The sequence below is a fragment of the Ornithodoros turicata genome, unplaced genomic scaffold (assembly GCF_037126465.1).
Source record: "Ornithodoros turicata isolate Travis unplaced genomic scaffold, ASM3712646v1 Chromosome28, whole genome shotgun sequence".
NCBI lineage: Eukaryota > Metazoa > Arthropoda > Arachnida > Ixodida > Argasidae > Ornithodoros > Ornithodoros turicata.
Genome location: NW_026999351.1, coordinates 288,626 through 309,575, shown reverse-complemented (window position 1 = coordinate 309,575; position 20,950 = coordinate 288,626). Strand labels below are relative to the sequence as shown.

Sequence of the window (20,950 nt, the reverse complement as noted above, 5' to 3'; positions counted from 1 at the left end):
CAACTCCTGTAATGTGGCGTGCACGACGCGGGAAAAACTGTCCATCATGGTGCACAACCTAGCCTGCGATTTTGCCGGACTGCTGCGGCAATTTCACCTTCTCGGTTTCAAGCGAGTTCCCTTCATCGTGGCCAGTTCCAAGCAAAAAATCCGATCGTTCGAAATTGGCACCTTCCTATTCAGAGATACCATACAGTACCTAAATTCATCGCTGGGAGAGCTCGTCGGAAGAGCTCGGAAAGCGTCAATTCCATGGGGGGGGGGGGTGCAGAGGCGTTCCAATGCAGGTATTCGGAGACGATGATGATGATGATTCCGTTTTTTATGGCGCACAGACAACTAAGGTCATAGTATTCGGAGACGGCTACGAAATTTTGCTTTGCAAAGGTGTAGTCCCGTACAGCCACGTTAGCTCAGTCGCGGTCTCGACGAATTGGCTCTGCCGGTAAAATCCGCATTCCGAAATGATATGACGTCGCGAGCACGACGTTCGAGAAGAACTTCTATAAAATCTCAAATAATGCAGTCTTCGGGAGAACGCTACTAAATAAATTTCATATGCGGCATATTGTGTCATGTACGAAATGCGCAAAAGAAAAGTGCAATGTGATTTCCCCCTGCAGATTTGCTTCACAATTTTAGAACTGCGTAAGTTAACCATGTGCTCATTCTACTATGAAACCCTGGTGAGTTAGCTCACATGTCCGGTGATTACCTGCTATTTTGACACGGATTCTCTTATCCTTGGCCTAATCTGTAAGGACTTCGAGGATCAGTTAAGAGCGATCGCCGACGCACATTTAGACTTGTCTTCTTTCGATCGGGATCATCTGCTGTACAGCGAGAGGAATCGCGGTTGGCTTGGCGCGTTCAAAAGTTAAATGGGTAGCATACGCATAGAGGAAGTAATATGCTTGAAAGCCAAAATGTATTCCATCAAATAAGCCAGGGCAAAACACATAGCAAGATCTAAAGGGGTCAAAAAGAACATTGTGCACAAACATCTCCTCCATGATACGCAGCACGATACCCTATTCAAGCACAGTAGCGTATTGCACGACCAGGTTTCAATAGTGGGAAAGAAACAGTGCATGTACACCATCAGAAATGTGAAAAGAAGTCTGATGGCGTACGATGACAAACGATACCTCTACAATGACGTGGACTCCTACCCGTACGGAAGGTGCGAATATGGTGAGCTCGAATGGATGACATAGATAGCAGGATTCCACCTCGCATTCTTTCCCTCCGCACAGATAATACAGTGGATGAGAAGGAGTAGCGTGATTTGGACTGCGTAACTGGAAGGATGTGGTACCTGGTTCTCATCTCACTCGTCTGGTGCGCGCTGGCGCTGGACGCCGGCAACGGTATGGCGAGCGTCAAGCTGGAGAAGGATAAGTATGCACACGAGTGCCCAGGCGACATCTTCACCATCAGAGTGGCACGTGGTACCTACGCGGTCCAGAATTAACCTGGACAGGAACGCTACTGGATCGCTGCGCACGTGCTTTACGCAGTGCATATGGAAGTGTCAACTCATGGAGGAGGAAATTTTTCTCAGCTGCTGTTCCGGAAACGCCTACATGATCAGTCACTTTCGCGGAACCATGCCTAGCATCAAAAGCATCGACCTCTCCAAGACTGCAATGCTTTTTCTCAAACATGTACTCAATAAACATTGAAGTTTTTTTTTTTTTTGCTGCCTGTCTGAGATAAAGCCACAGCGGGCCCGCTGCCGAGCGGGCGGGTGATGACGAAGGGTATGTTCAGCAGGCTTAATCAGCCAATCAGTGGGCTCAGAGCGGGTCAATCGGTAGGCTTAAATTGGGGACGGCCAATCAGAGGGCTTAGAAAGTCTGGAAAATGAGGAGTGTGATCAGTAGGCTTAGAATGGACCAATTTGCGGAGCTGGTTAATTAGCATAAAAGGGCTGAGGTGTGCTCAGCGATCCGCATGCACCAATCAGTGTGAAGTGGGCTGAGCCCAGTAATTAGCATAAAGGGGCGGCACTACGGTCAACCAAGCAATGATCAGTAGGCTTAGCACGGGCCATTCAGCGTGAAGTGGGCGGAGCCAAGCCGACTAATTAGCATGAAGGAGCGGAGCTATGGTCAACCAATCGAAGATCAATCAAAAAATGAAGTGGGCGGAGCTAATGGTGGCCAATGCGATGGCTTAGATTTGGCTTGTGTTGGATTAGAACTGGATTATGGCTTAGAATTGGATTCGAATTTGATTGGAATTGGATTGGAGAAAACTCTTGGCTGTAGGACACATTTCTATACTACTGCCGTGGAGCTGGGGTCAGGTTTGCACTAGGTTTTCTTATGATAAACATGCGAAAGGTAACAACAACTTTGTGATAGCACATGAAACCAATTCTTACATACTTTCATACTCACCAGTCAGTCTTCGCAGTCTCGGCTATCGCGAGATGAATCCCAGCCATCCTAGCTGAATGATGTTTGTATGAATGATGTTTCGAGAAGTAGTCACAATTTATTTGTTTATATGAACTAAAGTATACGCTGTATTTACAGTTTACTTACTTAACTTGTTTATTTTATTGCTGTTACGAGACGCACCAGTTGTCGAGAGTTGCGTCGCTTCGCCACGGCGCGCAATGAGGTTGTGCAAGGGTTATATTGCTGCCTTGTGCGCACCGAGGCGACAACGGGTGAAGCATCGCGAGCTTCCAAGCTGGCGCAGGGTTCGAGAGCGTGCCCCTTGCTGCGTCGCCAGGAGATGCGGACGCGTTGCTGACATCGCCTGAAGATCGCAGCATCGCAATCACGCTCATTCCATGAGCGCGGACAGCGTTGCGGTGCTTCGATATTCAGGTGATGCCACAGTAGCTGGTTGTCGACGAAGTACGACGACATCGAGGATTACAACAGCACATGAAAGCCAGAGCAGCGTGCCGTAAGCCCCCGATTGCGCCGGGCGACGCTAGACGAGGTACGGAGGGTCATGCCCAGTCCCCTCGTGATGATGCTCGAGACGACGTCGCTTAGAAGTAGACGCGCCAGTCTCTCATGACGTCACAACCACGTGACCATATTCTGTGACGTCACGTATGACGTGTGATCCAGTGGCTTTTCGCAGGATTTCCGTTTTGAGGGCATTGCGATTTGCAGGAGTGGAATGGGGGGGGGGTACAAATGCGCTTTAGAAGACTTGCCCATTAACAACTGTGTTTCTTGCTAAATGTAGCAACATTCAATTTTCAAACACTAACGCTTTATTGCGCTGAACATTTTTTTGCTGCTCTCAAAATACCACCAAGGTAGTTCAGGGTTGTGAGCGTGTTCATTTCTGGTAATAACGTGGTGTGATATTAAAAAGAGAAAACGAGGACAGGTCACGAAAAACGCAAAGAAACACGTGCACATATGGCGCAGAGCAGTTCTCTTCATGTGAAGCGGTAAGTTTCCCCTTCATAGCCTCCTGGGTTTCCGGACCCATTTTTTTTAAAAGCTTTATAACTCGTGGTACTTGTCTGCGCTGCCATCAGGCGTCACCTGCTGTCACGGAATCTGTGGTTCTTCGATGGATATCTTCATCAGAGCGTCAACATGCGCAGGAAGCAATCGCGTAGGTTCTGAGCAGAGTATTCGATTTATACAACCATTCATGAGACCAATATTTTAGTGCGAGAGTACAACACTGTCTCGTAACTGTCCCAGTCAACACAACATTGCAAATTCAACGCTGAAAACACGTTGAAAATCAACCATGTGAATGCAGGATCAACGTTGACGACTAGCGTTGATTCAACCTGGCTAATGCCTCAGTCAGAGAAGGGTTAAATTAACAGCGACCAGAACGCATATTCCACGTCACTGAAACGTAGTTTACGCGTTAATTCAACGTATACTAATGTTGAAAGAGTGGAATAACTAACAGCAAACTGACAACATATAATTAATGTGCGATGAAAATGCAAATTACATTTCATTAGTATTCAATACATGTTATTTCTCGATGCTTTTATTTCACAAATCAGCATAATGTCCTGATAATGGTTACAAATATAGACACAAAAATGTGCTTGCCGTAAAGTTTTATTCTCCTTACATTTTATTAGCTCTGATATACTTTTCCATACTCTCTCTCTCTCGTGAACAATAAGGACCGTTAACTGACCGAACATGATTAAGAACGCGGAGGGACAGGGACAAACACACACGGACTACCAACTCGCTCTACACCTTCTCGCACTCCTTTCGTTAACTGACTGTTCTAATTGTTGAAAGCCACTAGAACCTCGCGAGAAGTCACGCCGTTTCGGCCTCCAGGCTGTCTTCTTTCTGTGCGACGACGCCTGCATAAAAGTGAACACAAACAACGCAAAAGATCAATTCGAGCAGCTAAGAGAGAAATTACGTTACATGCAAGCTCGCCCTTTGCTCAACATCTGCATTGCATTCACCCATCGCCCTCTGTCCTGAAACACAACTGACAATAATTACCACACGAATAAATTTGAAACGGCCAACAACGCTGAAAAACAATTCGGCAGCCCACCATGTAATAGTTCCCTATTTGCACACTCCACAAATGTAAACACAATTATGAACTCAAAGTCGACGTGCACATACCTGCGCTTTCCACGAATCACGCATAAACCGCACACACTGGACTTGCCAGCAGCGGTGATAATCTCCCGAGTCAGCAACCTGGTAGTACAGAGAGCCTGTCGTAACCGTCATGACCAACTCGTACATCCCAGCAGTGTGAGCGAAACCTGTGCTTACCGATATCACAGAGCACAACCCGGTTCGAAACCAAAACGACCCAGGAAACAAGGAAGAAGGAGCCGCAAAAGCTAAATAACCTTGAATCGCCAACATGAGTTAATGGCGGTTATGATCTGAGGAGAATGGCGTCTGGTGCGGCTTCCCCGATCCTCGCTTTGAAAGGAACGAACTTGAATTGGATCGTGGATGGGATTGGATTGGATAACGCAGTTTCTTTACGTATGATAAATCAACGTAATTTCTGCGTGTACACTTTACATGTGGAATCCTGAAGTAAAACTTCTGCAGAAACAATGTTGTTTGTTATATGTTTTCGGTTACGTTAAATTCCAGCGTAAGCATCAACGCTGTCATAACGTGCTCCAATTCCACTGTTCGTAAATGAGTGTTAAATCAGCGTTGAATTCCTGCATTACAATTCGCATGTTGAAATTTTACGTCAAATATGTGTGAAATTCAGGGTCGCAATTCAAGTTTCACATTGTTCAACGATATTCCACGTGGATTTTGCATTCTGTCAACCATGTGTGTTGACTGGGGGTACATCTCGTTCACAAGTTCAGTTACCACAAATTTAGCAAAGTGATTCATCGAGTGCACCGTGCTCTTGCACGATGATCTGGCCACGTTAAACCGCTGTTACTTTTTTATGCTTTACTCACAGCCTTCAAAACCAGTAGGCATCGTAAATATCAAGGTTTGATTTGAATAATCGGCAGGGCCAGATGACATTCCCCTGGGGGGGTGTCATCTGGCCAATTTTGGGGTGCTGGGAAAATCACTGAGACGCGCATAGCCAGCGTTATGAGAAGAGAGACAAAAAGCCAAAAAGTCCGACATGCTGAACTTTCTTCATGGCGTTCGCGAGAGCTCGCAGACCAATGTTCTGGGTGGCATGTCTAAACGACGCCTTCTCATTTTTGTCGGCTGGTTTTCGTCGTTGTCGTGGCAGTTTTTTCGCATTACCCTGATTCCCTGAGGCTTGTATACCACTACAATACTTAAAAGTTGAACGTGATGAGCTGCAGAACAACCGAAATGAGGGGAAACCACATGTGGGAACAGCAGAACACACGAAAAGGATAACTGACCCAAATATCCCCAAGAGTCTCGACACCAGCGAGATACAGCGGCAAGATCTCCGTAGTGAAAACATGTCTCTTGTTCTCTCATGAAAAACGTGTTTTTCTGCCGGCGTTACGCCTCTTCCAGCGGGTTTCACGTCACGTACCATGTGCGACGTGACGTGGCGTATGACATCATCAAATGGAAATTAGGCATGTTAGATTTGGCGCGTTGGTGCCATACATTCATAACTGGGAGTACACTGAGGCAGACAAAGAGAAAAGACGGACACAAGAGTATCGTCGTCTTTCTTCTCTGCGTGTCCCTCACTACTCTCAGCTATGAAGGAGATAAGGTGTCTCCCGTTGGAACAGCGCCTTAGGCTTAGGAATGCGGGCTCGCTGAAGCAACACAAAATAGAGCGACGTTGACTAGTCTGTAGTTAGCTGAAGCCTATATAGGAACGTGTGTATATCCTGTGGCAGGACAGACGGGCATTTCCCTATTTGTGGGAATTTTCCCACAGTGCACAGTAAAGAAAATTATAATGAGAAGGAAACCAGTTTGACAACGTCTCAACTCGATATTAACTTAGAATACATGCCCCGCACTGCTGCTCAGCGTCCGGTACGCTCTATCAACATGTTGGAATGATCACGTGATAGGGGATATAATTCAACCGCATTCAGCAAGCTATATGAGGTAAGATATGTCAATATGGCGGGAAAACTTACCTCGCGCCACAGAAGCCTGAAAGCAAACTCGTGGCACCTTTAACGTAGAATAAATATAAAATTTTCGTCCTTTCAATATATCTTCGTGCTGCTGTTTCACACTACACCACTTGTTTTTTACTTTAAGCTTGGATTAATCTAGCAGCCGGTTTTGAAACTATCGACTCAGAATGGCGATACCCTGCTATACTGCATGTAACATCTGGGTGTGCTTTATGAATAATATCGCGCTTCAAATAACACTTAGAATCCGTAAATTCACCAAAGACCTCCATACATTATAAGTATTTTAATCATAACTTACGAATGTCCCTTGGACTCGGTTTATCCGCTTGTTCCAGATGTTGGGTCCGGTTAGTTGGCAGTCTGAAGCAGACTCCAAGACTTCCTCATAGAAGTTCACGAAGACAACACCATTGGGTTTAGCTTCCCTACAAGAGTAGTAGGACTAGAATTAGTAATGCACCTATTAGGAAAATAAATGTGTTAGCACTGCAGCGGAAGAAGCAAGAGATAGCACAAGTTCACTATCAAATTTACAGGGCGAAGTCACGCGTGCCGGCATGCAGTGGTCGCCTCTTATTCGTATAGGTGCGACATTTTGTTATCTACGTAAGCTCTCAAGGACATTCAATCCTGATGAATTTCAGAACGATTGAGGAGCGCAGCGCAAAGTTATAATACGAAACAGCCGATTCCCGTAATCAAAATAATCTACATGCCGGTGTTGCGAAGGGAAGTTGAGACGCTGCTCACTAGACTGCGACGCCGATGCGCGCCGGGAAATGCGGTTTTCATTTCCCTTTCGTGGAACTCTAATATTTTACTCGCAAATGCACAATATGAGAAGCGAGCTTGCAGGTGTAATTTGCAGACGACAACCAATACCGATGTAAATGGACGGATGCGGTCTACATAGTCCGCAGGGAGCTCCATGCTTGCCATTATAACGCGGGACAGAGCCTCGAATTCCTCGAGCAGACGTGAAACGCTGAACATACTTTCGGCGCCATGTCTCCCAGTCATAGAACGTTCGAGCCGCCATCTGTCCCCACTCGAGCTCAAGGGCATGTCCTACAAGACGCTTGCGTAGCGCTACAATGTATGCTCTGTCGGACACGCCGTAGATTTCAATCTCGTCTTCTACACGACGTAGGAATAACAGAATGTCGTCGTTGTTGACGTGTCACTTCCGAATTGTCATTATCTCCTTGTGTTGAGGACTCACTTGAACGCCAAGGCTCATCGTTGCTTCCCCGCCTTGTCCACGGCTGCGTCCGGCAATCACCAGGGTTTAGATAGTATCCAGGACTAAGCAGTGATTCTCTCTCCGGAGTCCCATTCAAGCTAGGTTGCCCGTCCACCTGGGCATCGAAAGGGACTCCCGTAGCAACCAGTCTTGCGTGCACGTCAGTCGACACGCGGGAATATCCAACAACCCTTCTGTCGGCGTTTACCACCGCGCCGCCGAGATTGCCTACCTCAACCGTATCACATTGCACAGGCGCATCAACGCCCGGGACATTGGACTGTCAGCCGCAGTTTCGACATTCTTGGGCGACAATTTCATTCAATACCTGTGCTAGAGCATCTATCTTCTGGATCACCTTGCTTTCAAGCGTAGCCATGCTTCCGCGAAGCTCAGCGATGTAGCCTTCACGAGCGTCCTGCTCATCAGAGACCTTCATTTTGTTCTTCGGCGTGAGTCTCGTCGCGTCGCTGACCACGGTTTCTTCAGACGTTGGCCCACTAGTTCAATTGCAACGCTCGCCGGACGAATTTATTGACCTCCGGGATACATTATTATAGGATAAACGCCTGTAAACTGTTTAAAGAAAGAAAACCCGCGAACACCATAACACACACGTTACATGTCATGCCGTCATCTTACATTGTCTCTCCCTCTGCCCCCACTCTCTTCCTCAGGTCTTTCTCCGCCGCCTCGCTGGCGCCCCATCGTTCTGTGCAGGAAAAGCGCCGTTATAGGCGCCCACCCCTAAGCGGTGGCCGCTCGGATGAACTGCTACTTTCGCTACGTTCTGTCGTGGGTATTTATACTGTTTACAACGGCATGGGGTCTGATAAAAGAAGAAAGGCCTCCAACTGATCTCTTGTGTCCTTTGTTGCAAGCATGTCGCTAGTGTTGATTCTTCTCTGTTTACAAATTGTCCATGAGCTTTTTGCTCTTGGATTTGCTTTCAACAGCGATTGTGACATTCCGCGGCTCGACATCGCGAGGCAAGGAACGTGCAACGCCAACGCCAGGCCCGCGTTATATGCAACGGTGGCGTACCAGGTGACGTCATTATGACGGAATTTGTAGTAGGCCCCCCAACTGATGGATAGCGCTGACGGTCTTTATCATGGCCACCCTTCAAGACGTGGTGGCCAATGCAAAGTTCGCTACCAATAATATTTACCTTGTGTATCCCGTAATCAGTGATGTTACTAGCAGGGTGTCGAACCGAAACGTTTTTCCTTCCGGTTTTCGTTCCGATTCTGTCATAAACGGTCCGGTACCGGTTCTGCTCCGGAGCAAAAAATAATAAAAAATAACGGCTCATACTGGCTTTAACGGGTTCTGCTTCTGGTGGACATATTCATTCCAAGAAAAAAAAATCAATGTTGCAAACTGTAAACCCGTTTATTCCGCATACATGGTATTTAATATGATCAGGCAGCTGCGAAATTGGTAGCTCCTGGTTCCTGTAGGTCTGTTGAAATAGGCTTTCTCCGCTCGACGGCTTCGTTTTGTTTTCATGTGTCCTGTCCACAGGGATAGGAGACGAATGTGGTGGGCAGGATTCGGCCAGGAACCACGCAATTTTGATAGGGAGCAGGGGCGAGAGCCCATCTCACTAATACCCAAAACACCGATGCAGGATCCACATTGCGCGCAATAGTGATTAGGCAGCGCTTGTGATCGCTCTCAGGTGCGGGCAAAGCGAGTCTCGGCGACAGAGATCAACAACGCAGACACCTCTCCCCCGTTCGCGAACATGATTACACACTTCAAGGAGGGTTGGCGCAGGAGCAGTGACTTCCTTTCGCTACTCGCACTGCCGGTTCCGGGTTGGCAAGATGGCGGCGATGACAGAAGGCCCGCACCAAGAGAACATCGACAAACGCCAAAACAGATGAAATCGCATTTGTATTAATGTGATTTTTTTAAAGTACACATCCTGGACCAGTGTGTCTGTATTTTTGTCTTCTGGGGGTATTGTATAAAAGCTTCCACCAGACGGCTGCAAATGAAAACCAAGGTCACGAACGTCAAGTGCGGACGGTACGACGTGCCCAGCGGGATTACGGCGACCAGGATTGCGGACCGATCCAGATTGTGTGCGACAGTGCGTTTTGGGTATAAGAGACCCATAGAATGGGGTTCGGGAAGTTCGCAGTGCGGGCAATGAAGAAGAATGTGCTCCAGTGGATGTGACTTGAACAAACAACAACAACTTTATTTTCGGCCTTGGAGAGTGGGGAGTTTCATCGCAACAGGCGATGCTCTACCCCAGTGCTTGGTGGAATGGGGGGAATAAAATAACGTGCCCCTTTACAATAGCGATCGAAGTCCGATGGTGTCCAGAAATGTCAGAAGACCTTTGAGCGCAGAGCGTTGCTGGGCTGGATTGGGCCAGGGACCAAGCAATTTCGGTAGGGAGAAAGGGCGAGAGTCTAGCTGACGAAGAGACTCGGAGAGTGTGGTTCGGGAAGGTTCGTAGTGAGGGCAATGAAGAAGAATGTGCTCCAGATCCTCAAGAGCACCACAGTGGCAGCAGGTGGGAGAATCAATTTGTTTCAAGCGGTAACGCCACTGAGCTGTAAAGGCCACATCGAGGCGCATGCGGTGGATTAATGCAGCATCCTGACGAGATGTGTTTCGTGGCATGCGGAAAGCGAGCGTGGGATCAACTCTGTTCAACATAGAGGGGGGAAGAATGTCGGTTGTCCGTTGGCGGGAAGCCAGGGGTGTCACTAGACGTCGCAGAATTGAACGGCGGTCTCCTCTGAGCAGAACAATACGGGTCCGGTTCCGAGACGAGAGTGCTGCTTCTGCGGCGCTGTCGGCCTGCTCGTTCCCCACGACACCACAATGGGCTGGAACCCACTGGAGAACTAGCCTGTGGCCTGCGGCGTAGATAGTGTGGTAAGCCATTAACACTTCTGTGACTAGGGGTGCGGATGGGCCTCGTATGCCGGAAGTTTCAATTGCTTGAAGTGCAGATTTGGAGTCTGTAAAGACTGCCCATTCTCGAGGTGGAAAATCAGCGATGTGTTGTAGAAAGAAAAGGATGGCATAGAGTTCCGCAGCTGTGGAGGAGGTTGGATGTGAAAGGAGTCTTCCGTGCACGACGCCTTCGGATGGAATGACGAAGGCTGAGGCGGACTTGTTGTTTCGGGATGCGCCATCAGTATATGCTGCCGTAAACGTAGAAAACTTCTCGTCTACCAGAGCATGAAAATGGGCTCGGAGGACTTGAGGGGGGACCTGATCTCTTCTTTGCAGAAGGTTTGGGAGACGTACAAAAGTGGGCGGTACCGGTAGAGACCAGGGGGCTTCCGGCGGTATAGTGTCCTTAGTTATGAAGCCAGTGAGAGTCTGGCGTGTTCTCTGCGCTACTCGATAGAAGTCGCTTCCAGGGCGGTATCGAATTTTCCTGAGTAGCGGGTGGCGGGGAATGTGAGCACGCAAACGGAGGTAGTGCCGAGCCGTTTCCCGTTCACGGAGAACTTCAATCGGGAGCTCACCAGCTTCAGCCAGTACTTGTCGTGTTTCAGCCATTCTTGGAACTCCGAGGCATCGACGAAGGCTTCGAGCAAACAGGGACCGAAGCGTATTTAATGAAGTTGTTGATATCCTGTGCAGAATAGGAAGGCTGTAAAGCACAGTTGCCCTCACCAATGCCGCGTGAACCGCGAGCAAGGAACGCTGATCACAGCCCCATCCTGGGCCAGAAAGATGTTGGATTGCGGGGAGCCATCGCTGCACTTTAGTTTCAAGGTGTTTAATGTGCCGAGCCCAGCGCAAGACCGAGTCGATTACCACGCCAAGGAAGCGGTGAAAGCGTACTGGTTCTAGCTTCTTTAAACCAAGCCAAAGTGGGAAATTGGCCATAGCTTTACGCGTGAAAGGGAGCTCGACACACTTTTCGGGTGAAAGGTCCATCCCGAGGTGCGTCAGGTACGTATGGATATTGTTTAAAGCGAGCTGCAGGCGGCGCTGGAGAGCCGGGCGTGATTTTCCTACTGTCCAAAGGACGACGTCATCTGCATACACGGAGAACGACACTTTGCGAGGAATTACTGATTGTAGGCCGGCCATCACCACGTTAAAGAGTGTCGGGCTGAGAATGCTTCCTTGGGGGACTCCTTGGGGAACAGGATGCTGAGGGCTTTGGCCTTGGGACGTACGGACAGCGACAGTTCGGTCCGTAAGGAAGTCTTGGAGCCAGATGAAGAGCCGACCGGATACTCCAAACGAGCGCAAGGCATGCAGCACACAAATGTGCGAGACGGTATCATAGGCGCGCTTGATGTCGAGGAAGACCGATCGGACGATCCGTCGATGGGCTCGAGCATGTTGAACTGTAGAGACTAGGTCGAGAACTGGATCCATGGAGCTTCGGTGGCGACGAAATCCAGCCATTTCGTGAGGGAACGCTCGTCGTTTTTCGAGCCACCAGTCGAGGCGATGCAAAACCATTCTCTCCATCAGTTTCCCCACACAGCTTGTCAGGCTCACCGGGCGAAAGGAGGATAGGGCATTTGGGGGCTTTTCTGGTTTCAGGATGGGAACAACCAAGGCCTCCTTCCATGTATGTGGTAAAGATCCTTGTTGCCAAGACGTATTATAGACATGAAGGAGAGCTTGGAGTGACCGCCCGTCAAGGTTTCGTAGGGCGGCATAGGTGATTTTATCGGGCCCGACTTGAACAAAACATGACTTGAACAAAAAAGTTTAAAGAGGAATACAAATTGGGACAAGAAGTTATGGGGTTTACGCATAAAAATATGACAGCAGCGCGCAATAATGGGTGCAAGACAACCTTCAATCTCGTATGTGAAAAAAAAGCTGTTTCTTTCGGCTGATAATCGGTGCGTCAAGTCAGCCACCCAATAGTGCAGGCGCAACTTCATTGTCTTCTCTCTTTTGGAAGTCTCATTTCACGCTGCCCGTCCCAGTGTTGGTGGTGGTGCTGTAACTGTTCGCCGTGGTCAGCCACATTTGTAGCTTGCAACGCCACCCGTCCCGTGTCTCAGGTGGTCGCTTTCCCTAGACGTTTGTCGACAGCCAGTCAAAACTGCTGACGGACTTAATGTCACTACACGCCAGGAATGGCATTGGCGAGATAGCAGCCGCAGAGAGCTCTCTTGTAAACTAATTTTATCCTGAAATACGCACTTCCCAAACGAAATATTTTGAGTAACGGTTCCCGAAGTAAGTATATTCACATTACGCAGTAAAAAAAAGAAAAATCTCTGTTCCAAGTGCCTCCCATGATCCTTTAAGTGACACTCCATTTTGGGCTAGGGACTTTAACCGTTTGACTGGTTTATAAGGCAATACCCATTGTTGCTTTGTTGATTTCACCGTTGCTGTGTGTTCGCTAGGGAGGACGGAACTGCTGCGACCCGAGAGTGAGTGTTTTCCCACACTACATTTAGAGAAAATACTGTTCCCCAGTGGTGTTACTGTTCCCCAGTGGGGTTGCGGAGGGTGCAGTCGGCACCGGGAGAAGCGACAGAAGGGGTGACGCGCCGCATCAATACTGCCGTTCCCTGTCGTTCTCCGTGGCACGATGACGCCAGAAACATCAGGAGCCTTCTCCGAGCCACTTTTTTGTTCTGTGGTGTAATATGTATATTTATCGTGAATCGCCTGGTGCGGAAATCCTGGTATCCGTTAATGAGAGCATGGAGTGGGGTGGTGGTCGTGGTAGGGGGGGGGGGGTGACGCAAACAGCTCCCGCACCGTGTAACGCGTACTCTAGCGACGCCACTGCTGTTCCCTCTTTTTTTTTCTTCTTAGCTGGACTCCTGTCATGTTTAATGAGACTTAATGGGCAGACTAATCAGATGACTAACGGGCTCATGACCCAACAATAGGCGACATTGATTTTATGCTCGTGAAGCACTCCATTTCAAACCAGCCTCAACCGGCAAAATTGATTGAATGTACAGGTTGCACATAGTCAAGAATACCAGTCCAGTTTAGTGGTGGTCAACAGTTTATTGGCTCCAGGATTCCAATCTCGAGCTCCCTGACTGTCGTCTTTGCGGCTCGCGGGCCCTTTTCTAGGTTTGGTCACCTGACCGCTTCATCTTCGCTCCTGACTCCTCCCCCCTCGCAAGTTGCAGGCGTCGGCCACGTCGAGATCCACTTTGTGGTGGTTGGCCTTTGGTCGAGAGGGAGTCCAGGACTTCCGCTGCACAGCAGTCACTTGCCACCAAGTTGAACCTGTCGGCTCGAGACTTCGTAGTGGTGACTCATGGAACAAGCAAACCTCAACCGATACGTTCCCGGGAGAAACAGCATCCCGCGGCTAATCAATGTTCCTTAGCTAAAAATCTGTACAAAGCTAAATTTACAGCCCTCAGACAAATAAAACGGAAAAACATTACACGCAAACCCAGACTGATATAATTAACTACAAACTCGCCCCCGGCTGCAAGGTTATTCTTACCCCAGCGTTGAAATGTCAATGCCCATACGATGGGGAATGCCGCAAGCTAGTCTCGTGTGTCAAACAGTAGACGACCCGCCAAAACTCTGCTAGCAACGACTCTTTCCTTGTCCCTGCTACCCCACAATATGCCTCCCAGGTGATACCCGCACGCGCTGAGAGCCGCGTTCTTGAAATAACTCAGAACCAGACATGACGTTCCTGTTAAATACATGCGATAAATATCCCTCTCACCAAGCAGTACCGCTTCGCTAGCAACTCTTGCCGATTGGTGAGCTTTCCGTGCTGCACCCCTATACCTATATTCAGATTCCCGCCTCTCTAGACTACCATTTATCCCAGCATCCATAGCGACGTAACGACCAAACAGCTTATTGTACTCTTCCTGCAATCGAGCTCCACCACCGCCACAACGCTGCACAGCGACAGCGACAGAAAATTGCTCTGACTGTGCACATTTTTCGGGAACTAAGGGAGCGCCTGTGCATCTGAGACCAGAGAATCGCCCTCCTAATGTACTAATCGGCATCTCTATCCGTGGCAAAGTAACTTCGTTCACTAGACCAGTACGTGGTGCCTCTACACGCCTTTCGCTCATGCTGCCTAAATTGTTTTCAATTATGTCGCACCGCGTGTCCTCAGAGATTGCACAGATTGACATCTCCGAAGTGCCACTAGATACGTCATCGTAACAATAATCTGATCTGGACTTCATACGCTACGTTACCTTCTACGCTTTTACGTTACCGGGATTGTGCTTTTCAGCTCGTTCCAGGCGTCAGAGGAAACTGCGTTGCCGCGCTGCTCCTCTACGAAGTATTCTTCTACTAGGCCTACTTAGTCTTCGACGACTGTCGACCCAACGTTCTCCCGGCCAAGCTCTTCCACTACGTCTAACACATCCACCGTGTCCACCGTTATCGTCTCAATTACGCTGCTGCCGTTACACGATGCCTCAAAACCATCATGCACCGTCTGGCTTCCCAGCCCGGAATTTAACTGCTCCCAGAAAAGCTGTCCCTGTCCTCAAACCCTGCATCACTACCCGTAATCAATGAATCTCATCATTTATTTCACCAGCCTTCAACTCTGCGGCCGCATGTACCACCTGTCGCGTACTAAACATTGCACTGGTTCTCCCGGAGAAAATCGGTCCAAGGCCTCACCAACTCCCGAGATACGATATCCACACAAAGACTGCAGTCAGGTCAGAAGATGAGCGCAGACAAACGTGGACAAAGAATACTGTCCCGCAGACGATCAGACAAGGACGACGACCTAAGCTTCACTGTTGGACTGCCGGACTCCGTCACAGGTCGCCGATTCTGGATATGCAGGTCTCAGCGAAGACTCTTTTTGCAATCCTGTCGACTGCGCCAGTCAAGAATACCAGTCCAGTTTAGTGGTGGTCAACAGTTTATTGGCTCCAGGATTCCACTCTCGAGCTCCCTGCTCCTTGGTGCCACGCACCAGACTGTCGTCTTTGCGGTTCGCGGGCCCTTTTCTTGGTTTTGTCACCTGACCGCTTCATCGTCGGAGCTCTTCATCTTCTTCGCTCCTGACTCACATAAGTTATTCCCTTCCATTTCGTACTGATGCCGGTAACTGATGGGAAGTAACTTGCTTCCGTACTCTTAGTGGAGTTAGTTATTGTCATTACATTCATTTTTTAAACAAAATTTGTAGAGAACCAACGAGGTTTTCTGGACGGGAGGTTGACGCTCTCTAACGTTGTATCTTTCCTTTCTCTAGTTTCACAGATTGTGAATACACGTGGTCATGTTGATGTTATTTATTTTCATATTTCTAAAGCATTTGACCTAATGGATCATGATATTTTTTTATGTGAATTGCAATCGTATGGACCCTTCGAATACCTTATTCGTTTTACTGAAACGTACTTACGCGAGCGCACTTGCTCTGTCCTCGTCTCTGATTCGCGCTCTAACGTCTTCGTTCCTTCGTCGGGTATTCCTCAGGGGTCTAACCTTGGCCCGTTGCTCTTCAACATTTTCATCAACGACCTTGCGTCTTTCAGCGACTTTCAACTTTCTTACAGTACGCTTAAGACATGAATATACGACCACCTTCACATCATGCTCTCTTGCAGGAAGGCATAACTAGTATACTTAATTTATGCACTAACAACCGCCTCAAGGTCAACGTTGCAAACACTAAGGTTGTTTCGTTTAGCCGTAAAACAAATATTACTCTATTTCACTACATGTCAAGTGCTGAAATATCATGGTCCAGTGTATCACTTAGCAGTGTTCGTGATCTTGGAGACATGTTTGATGCCAAACTGACGTTCCATGATTATGTCGCTGCAGTACGTCGCTCTGCTCTTCGGACACCGGGTTACATAACTTACACGTGAAAAGTTTTTGGAACTTCCTCCGTTTTTGTTAAGCTCTACAAGACATTCGTTTTACCACAACTAGAGTATGCATCTGTTGCATGGAACGCTTTGGCCCCTAATGAGAGAAATCGCCTCGAAGCTGTTAAGAAACGTGCACTTCACTTTGTTCATAACTTTTACCTCCGGGTATCCCAGGGTTTGAATCGTTCGACTACCCGCCTCCCTCAAAATACTTTCGACTCCTCCCCCTAACATCGCAGCGTCAGATTGCTGATGCCACATTCCTTTACAAGGGTGTACATTCCATTGTTGACTCCCCATTCTTGCCAGGCCGCATACATTTCCGCTATTCTTGTCGTGCCCTTCGCAATCCCCCCGCCATTGTATGTGCACAAACCCTGCACATATGTCCCACTCACACGTTGCCTAATTGTCGTAAACACATTTTCGTCCCCATGTAGTATTTTTTCCTCATATGCTGAATTTAAACGTGACATTGCATCTTCCTTACCTTAACTTTAGGTGCCTTCAGACTTGTGCCCGTTACCAAAATAAAGGAACTAAATACCGTTACCCGTTACATCAGAAAAAGTAACTAAATACGTTACTCGTTACCAACATACAAAAGTAACGCGTTCTCATTACTCACAGGTAACGAGTTACTTTTACGTTACCGCCGCATAGTTAAAGGAGTCAACAAACATGCCGTCATGAGTACCAGCTTGCCTGGACCTTCTCCCTTCTTTCCGAAGTGGGTGTGATCGGAGATTATGAAAACACAGGAAAAGACACCGGTTTTCGCGCAAACCGATCACCAACGGTTCCCAAAAACAGACGAGGGGCTGCGTCATAATTCAGGGCGCTCAGAAGCTTAGCAAAGACAAGGAAAAGCTAGAAGTTGAAACGCGTTTTTTGTAGCCATATTGGTGCCCATTCTTGGGAAGGAGTCATGGTCGGAGATTACGGAAACAAGAGAAAAGACAAGGGCCTTCGTTGAAGACGATTCAGCACGTCAACAACACATCCGGCGAGGGACTGCAATAATACTTTGAGTCACACGTGGTCGTGGGTCACGCAGGTCCACGCATTGCGCCACACGGAGTGCCGAAATGTGCTCCCCCGCGCTGAAGAAAAGGAACCAGTAACGTCAGTAACGCGTTACCAATTTTTCTAACTGAATTCGTTACTATTACAATTTCTTAAAAAGTAACTGAATAGTTACTTCGTTATCAAAAAAAGTAACCGTTACCAAGTAACGAGTTACTTGTAACGAGTTAGGCACAACTCTGGGTGCCTTCATCTGCTTCTTTGCTCTTGCTGCCTTCACCATTATTGTTTAGTAACCATTCCTTCTCAGCATTCCACTGTCTCATGTATTGTTTCAAATACTGCAATTTTACCGCCCCTTCCCCAATTATCTTTTGATGTATTATGTCCCCCATATGTACATCTTCTGTATGTATGCTCATTCTTTCCCACTTTCATGTGTGATTATTGCATTCTGGCCTTTGTCCTTTTTATCACTTTAACGTGTTGCTGCATACCATATGTATATATTACTTGTATTTTGCTTTAATCTGATGGTGCGCCAATATCAAGGATCCTACGGCCGTTCTTTTGCACATTAAACTCATTCATTCATTCATTCTTTTGCACAATTCGAAAGAAGAATCACAAATTGGTTTAGATTATATGGATTATAATGAGGGAAGAAGCGAACTCTGGGGTGTCTTTTAAGAACCCTAATACGCGTGAAACAAACGTTCTTGAGTGAAATACCGCGTTCTTATTTTTCTTCCTTCAGATTGAGGTAGAGTGCTGGCAGCCAATAACGCAGAATCCACAATTCAACTTACAGCAACATGAGTTGGAAGTGTGTCTTAACCAGGGAGTCGCTGGCAGCATTACCGCTGTACTGAGCTAATACTCCAACGAAGTAGTAAGCGTAATCACCAGGTTGGCTCTTTAGTTTCTCCTGCTGGCTGTCGAATTCCTGAAAATGATCTTTGATGTTTAACAGAACACTAGAAATCGCGTGCCCTTTCAATTAATTTCTTTCTTTTTCATTTAGCAATACCGTGAGCCGTGTCGGGCCATAACACCGCAGATAACAAGATCCCACATGTACATATCACGTTCCATAAGGGGTACATTACATTAAAGGAGGCTCAAGCTGGCTGTTTAACAAGTGCTTAGAAGCGTCACATAAACAACAAGAAATTAGCCGAGGCAGGCTACAACCATGGACGACCTGAGTTGCTTGATTAAGTGTCACATGCTTGTCGTACATAAGTGCCAGAGGTACAGATCACGTCTTCTAGCACTTTCGTGAAAGAAGAAACATCACTACACTAACAAATAAATCAGCAGGTAGGCACTTCTGTTCCTCCAATATTTTCACACGCACAAAAAACGAACATTTAAACTCATTTATCCTGCTCTGCTTTGGTTCCAACAAACACTGATAGACTGACCGCATTGATCTCCCCTTAGTGCGGTGTTATATAACGTTGCGCATCAGTGAACGCTATCTGAACGGTGCATGGACCCTATTTTCAACAAGTTTGTATACGCGCGCGTTTTATAAGAAACTATAACATTAACTCGGAAACTATAACATTAACGTCGCCAGTTTGGGATCAATTTAACCGAATTAGGAACAAATGGCATTCAGAGTTCGTCGCTGTCGTTCTGCAGTACCCAGCTAGTTGCACCCCCTAACACCCCTAAAATTTTGTGATGTTTAATATTCCGTGAAAAGCATGCAAATATACCACCTTGCGGAGCCCCCCTCCCCCCCCCCCCCCCCCCCCCCAGGACGAAATTCTGGGTAAACCACTGGTTCGAAGTCATCAAGGCTGCCGTGTTGATGGCGCCTACGCTAATGACACCCCCACTTCACTTCAAACTGATGCCAGCAGAAGATGATTTGCAGCTGAGTTGCACCGGTTTTATTCGGAAAAACGAACGGTGGGAACAACGAATCGTCCCTTACGTATAGGTTAAGTCATGTTGGGATATGTTATTATTCTTCGGAATTGGAATGTTTGGCATTGGTGTGGGCAAATAAGAAGTTCCGGCCCTACCTATATGATCGACATTTGGTCGTGGTAACGGATAACCTTGCTGCGAAGTGCCTTAGAAGCGAAACGGAGCACTAAAATACGGCACAATTTTACTTCTTCCTGTGTACGAGTATTTTCGATCTAATGAGCATTGAATACAAGGTATGCCTTTTGAACATCATCATCCTACGCCACGGAACGCCACGTGCCGTACTCACATGTCGTAACACCCGCTTGAAGTCTCACGAGCTGACTTCATCGCTGCACGACAGTGCCGTGGGTAGCGCTTTGGCCTCCCGAAAAGCAAGGAGTGAAATGGAAAAGCCCCGCGGCGAGCCACGTGTTATAGTTTCGGTCGGAGGGTAGCAGAGCTTGGGAAACACTGTTGCATTGATAGTGCACGGACATATAGCATTATAGCAGTCTATTAGCTCACTAAGCTATAAGTAAACTAGAGAGAGTAGAATTGAAGTGCCTATATACAAGTGGAAATTATACTAGTGGATTATACTACGATTACCTTACCTTCCTAAGGGCAACGATGGTGTCAATTTCATTCTGCTGAGTTCCACCTGATAGGGATAGATACAGCACGATCTGGTGACGGACGCCACTTTTCCAGAGCTCTTCCGTCGCTTTTTTCCCATTAGGGCTCCGTAGAAGCTGCAATGCTGTACTCAGGCTGAAAACGAGATATTTTGCGGGTGTACACTCCAAAGGTCTCGGCCTCATACTGCGGAATGCCGCAGGCGTTTATTACCCAAGATGTGAAAACAATGCTTAGGGAGGCTATTTTGTAGATCTGCCACTGCGCAAGTGTTTCGCCAAGTGCTCTTTGTCGTCCCGGCAATTACGATTCCAGATGATGTCTGTCGTAAGGAAGTGAAGTTATATCTCAGCAAGAAAAGAAACACGTAAGAAATAGTCATAGAAAAAACTTCCGAAATTTCATAAGGGGATCATAAAAAAGATATTGGTGTAACATTTGTAGAAAACAATCTCCGGATAGAACGTTATCTGGCAGAGTAAACCAACCAATGCTTGTTCTGTTCAAGTTTTGTTAGCTTTCTTCGCACACCACAATGGCTTAAGTGTACTATCGCAAATGTTTTATTGCTCGCAGAAGCAGACCTTCAACGGGTGCACTGATAACTTTGACCATTAATACAGGGACCCACCAAAGCCAAATGAGTTCGCCAGGTTGCAACTCTGTCCGTACACATTAGGAGGAGTTCTGAAAATGAGCGGATATACTACGCATAATGTGACTTACATA

The 20,950-nt window shown here is 47.5% G+C and overlaps 1 protein-coding gene across 1 annotated transcript in view; it reads right to left on the bottom strand.

Moving 5' to 3' along the window:
- The window catches only part of LOC135373637 (uncharacterized), a 187,537-nt gene that overhangs the window by 65,603 nt on the left and 100,984 nt on the right, over nucleotides 1-20,950 (bottom strand). Inside the window, exons 8-10 of the mRNA XM_064606733.1 lie at nucleotides 20,200-20,356; nucleotides 18,466-18,602; nucleotides 6,867-6,993 (exon numbers count right to left, since the gene is read on the bottom strand). Coding sequence (XP_064462803.1) covers nucleotides 6,867-6,993; nucleotides 18,466-18,602; nucleotides 20,200-20,356 — 421 coding nt within the window. The remainder of the gene's footprint in view (nucleotides 1-6,866; nucleotides 6,994-18,465; nucleotides 18,603-20,199; nucleotides 20,357-20,950) is intronic.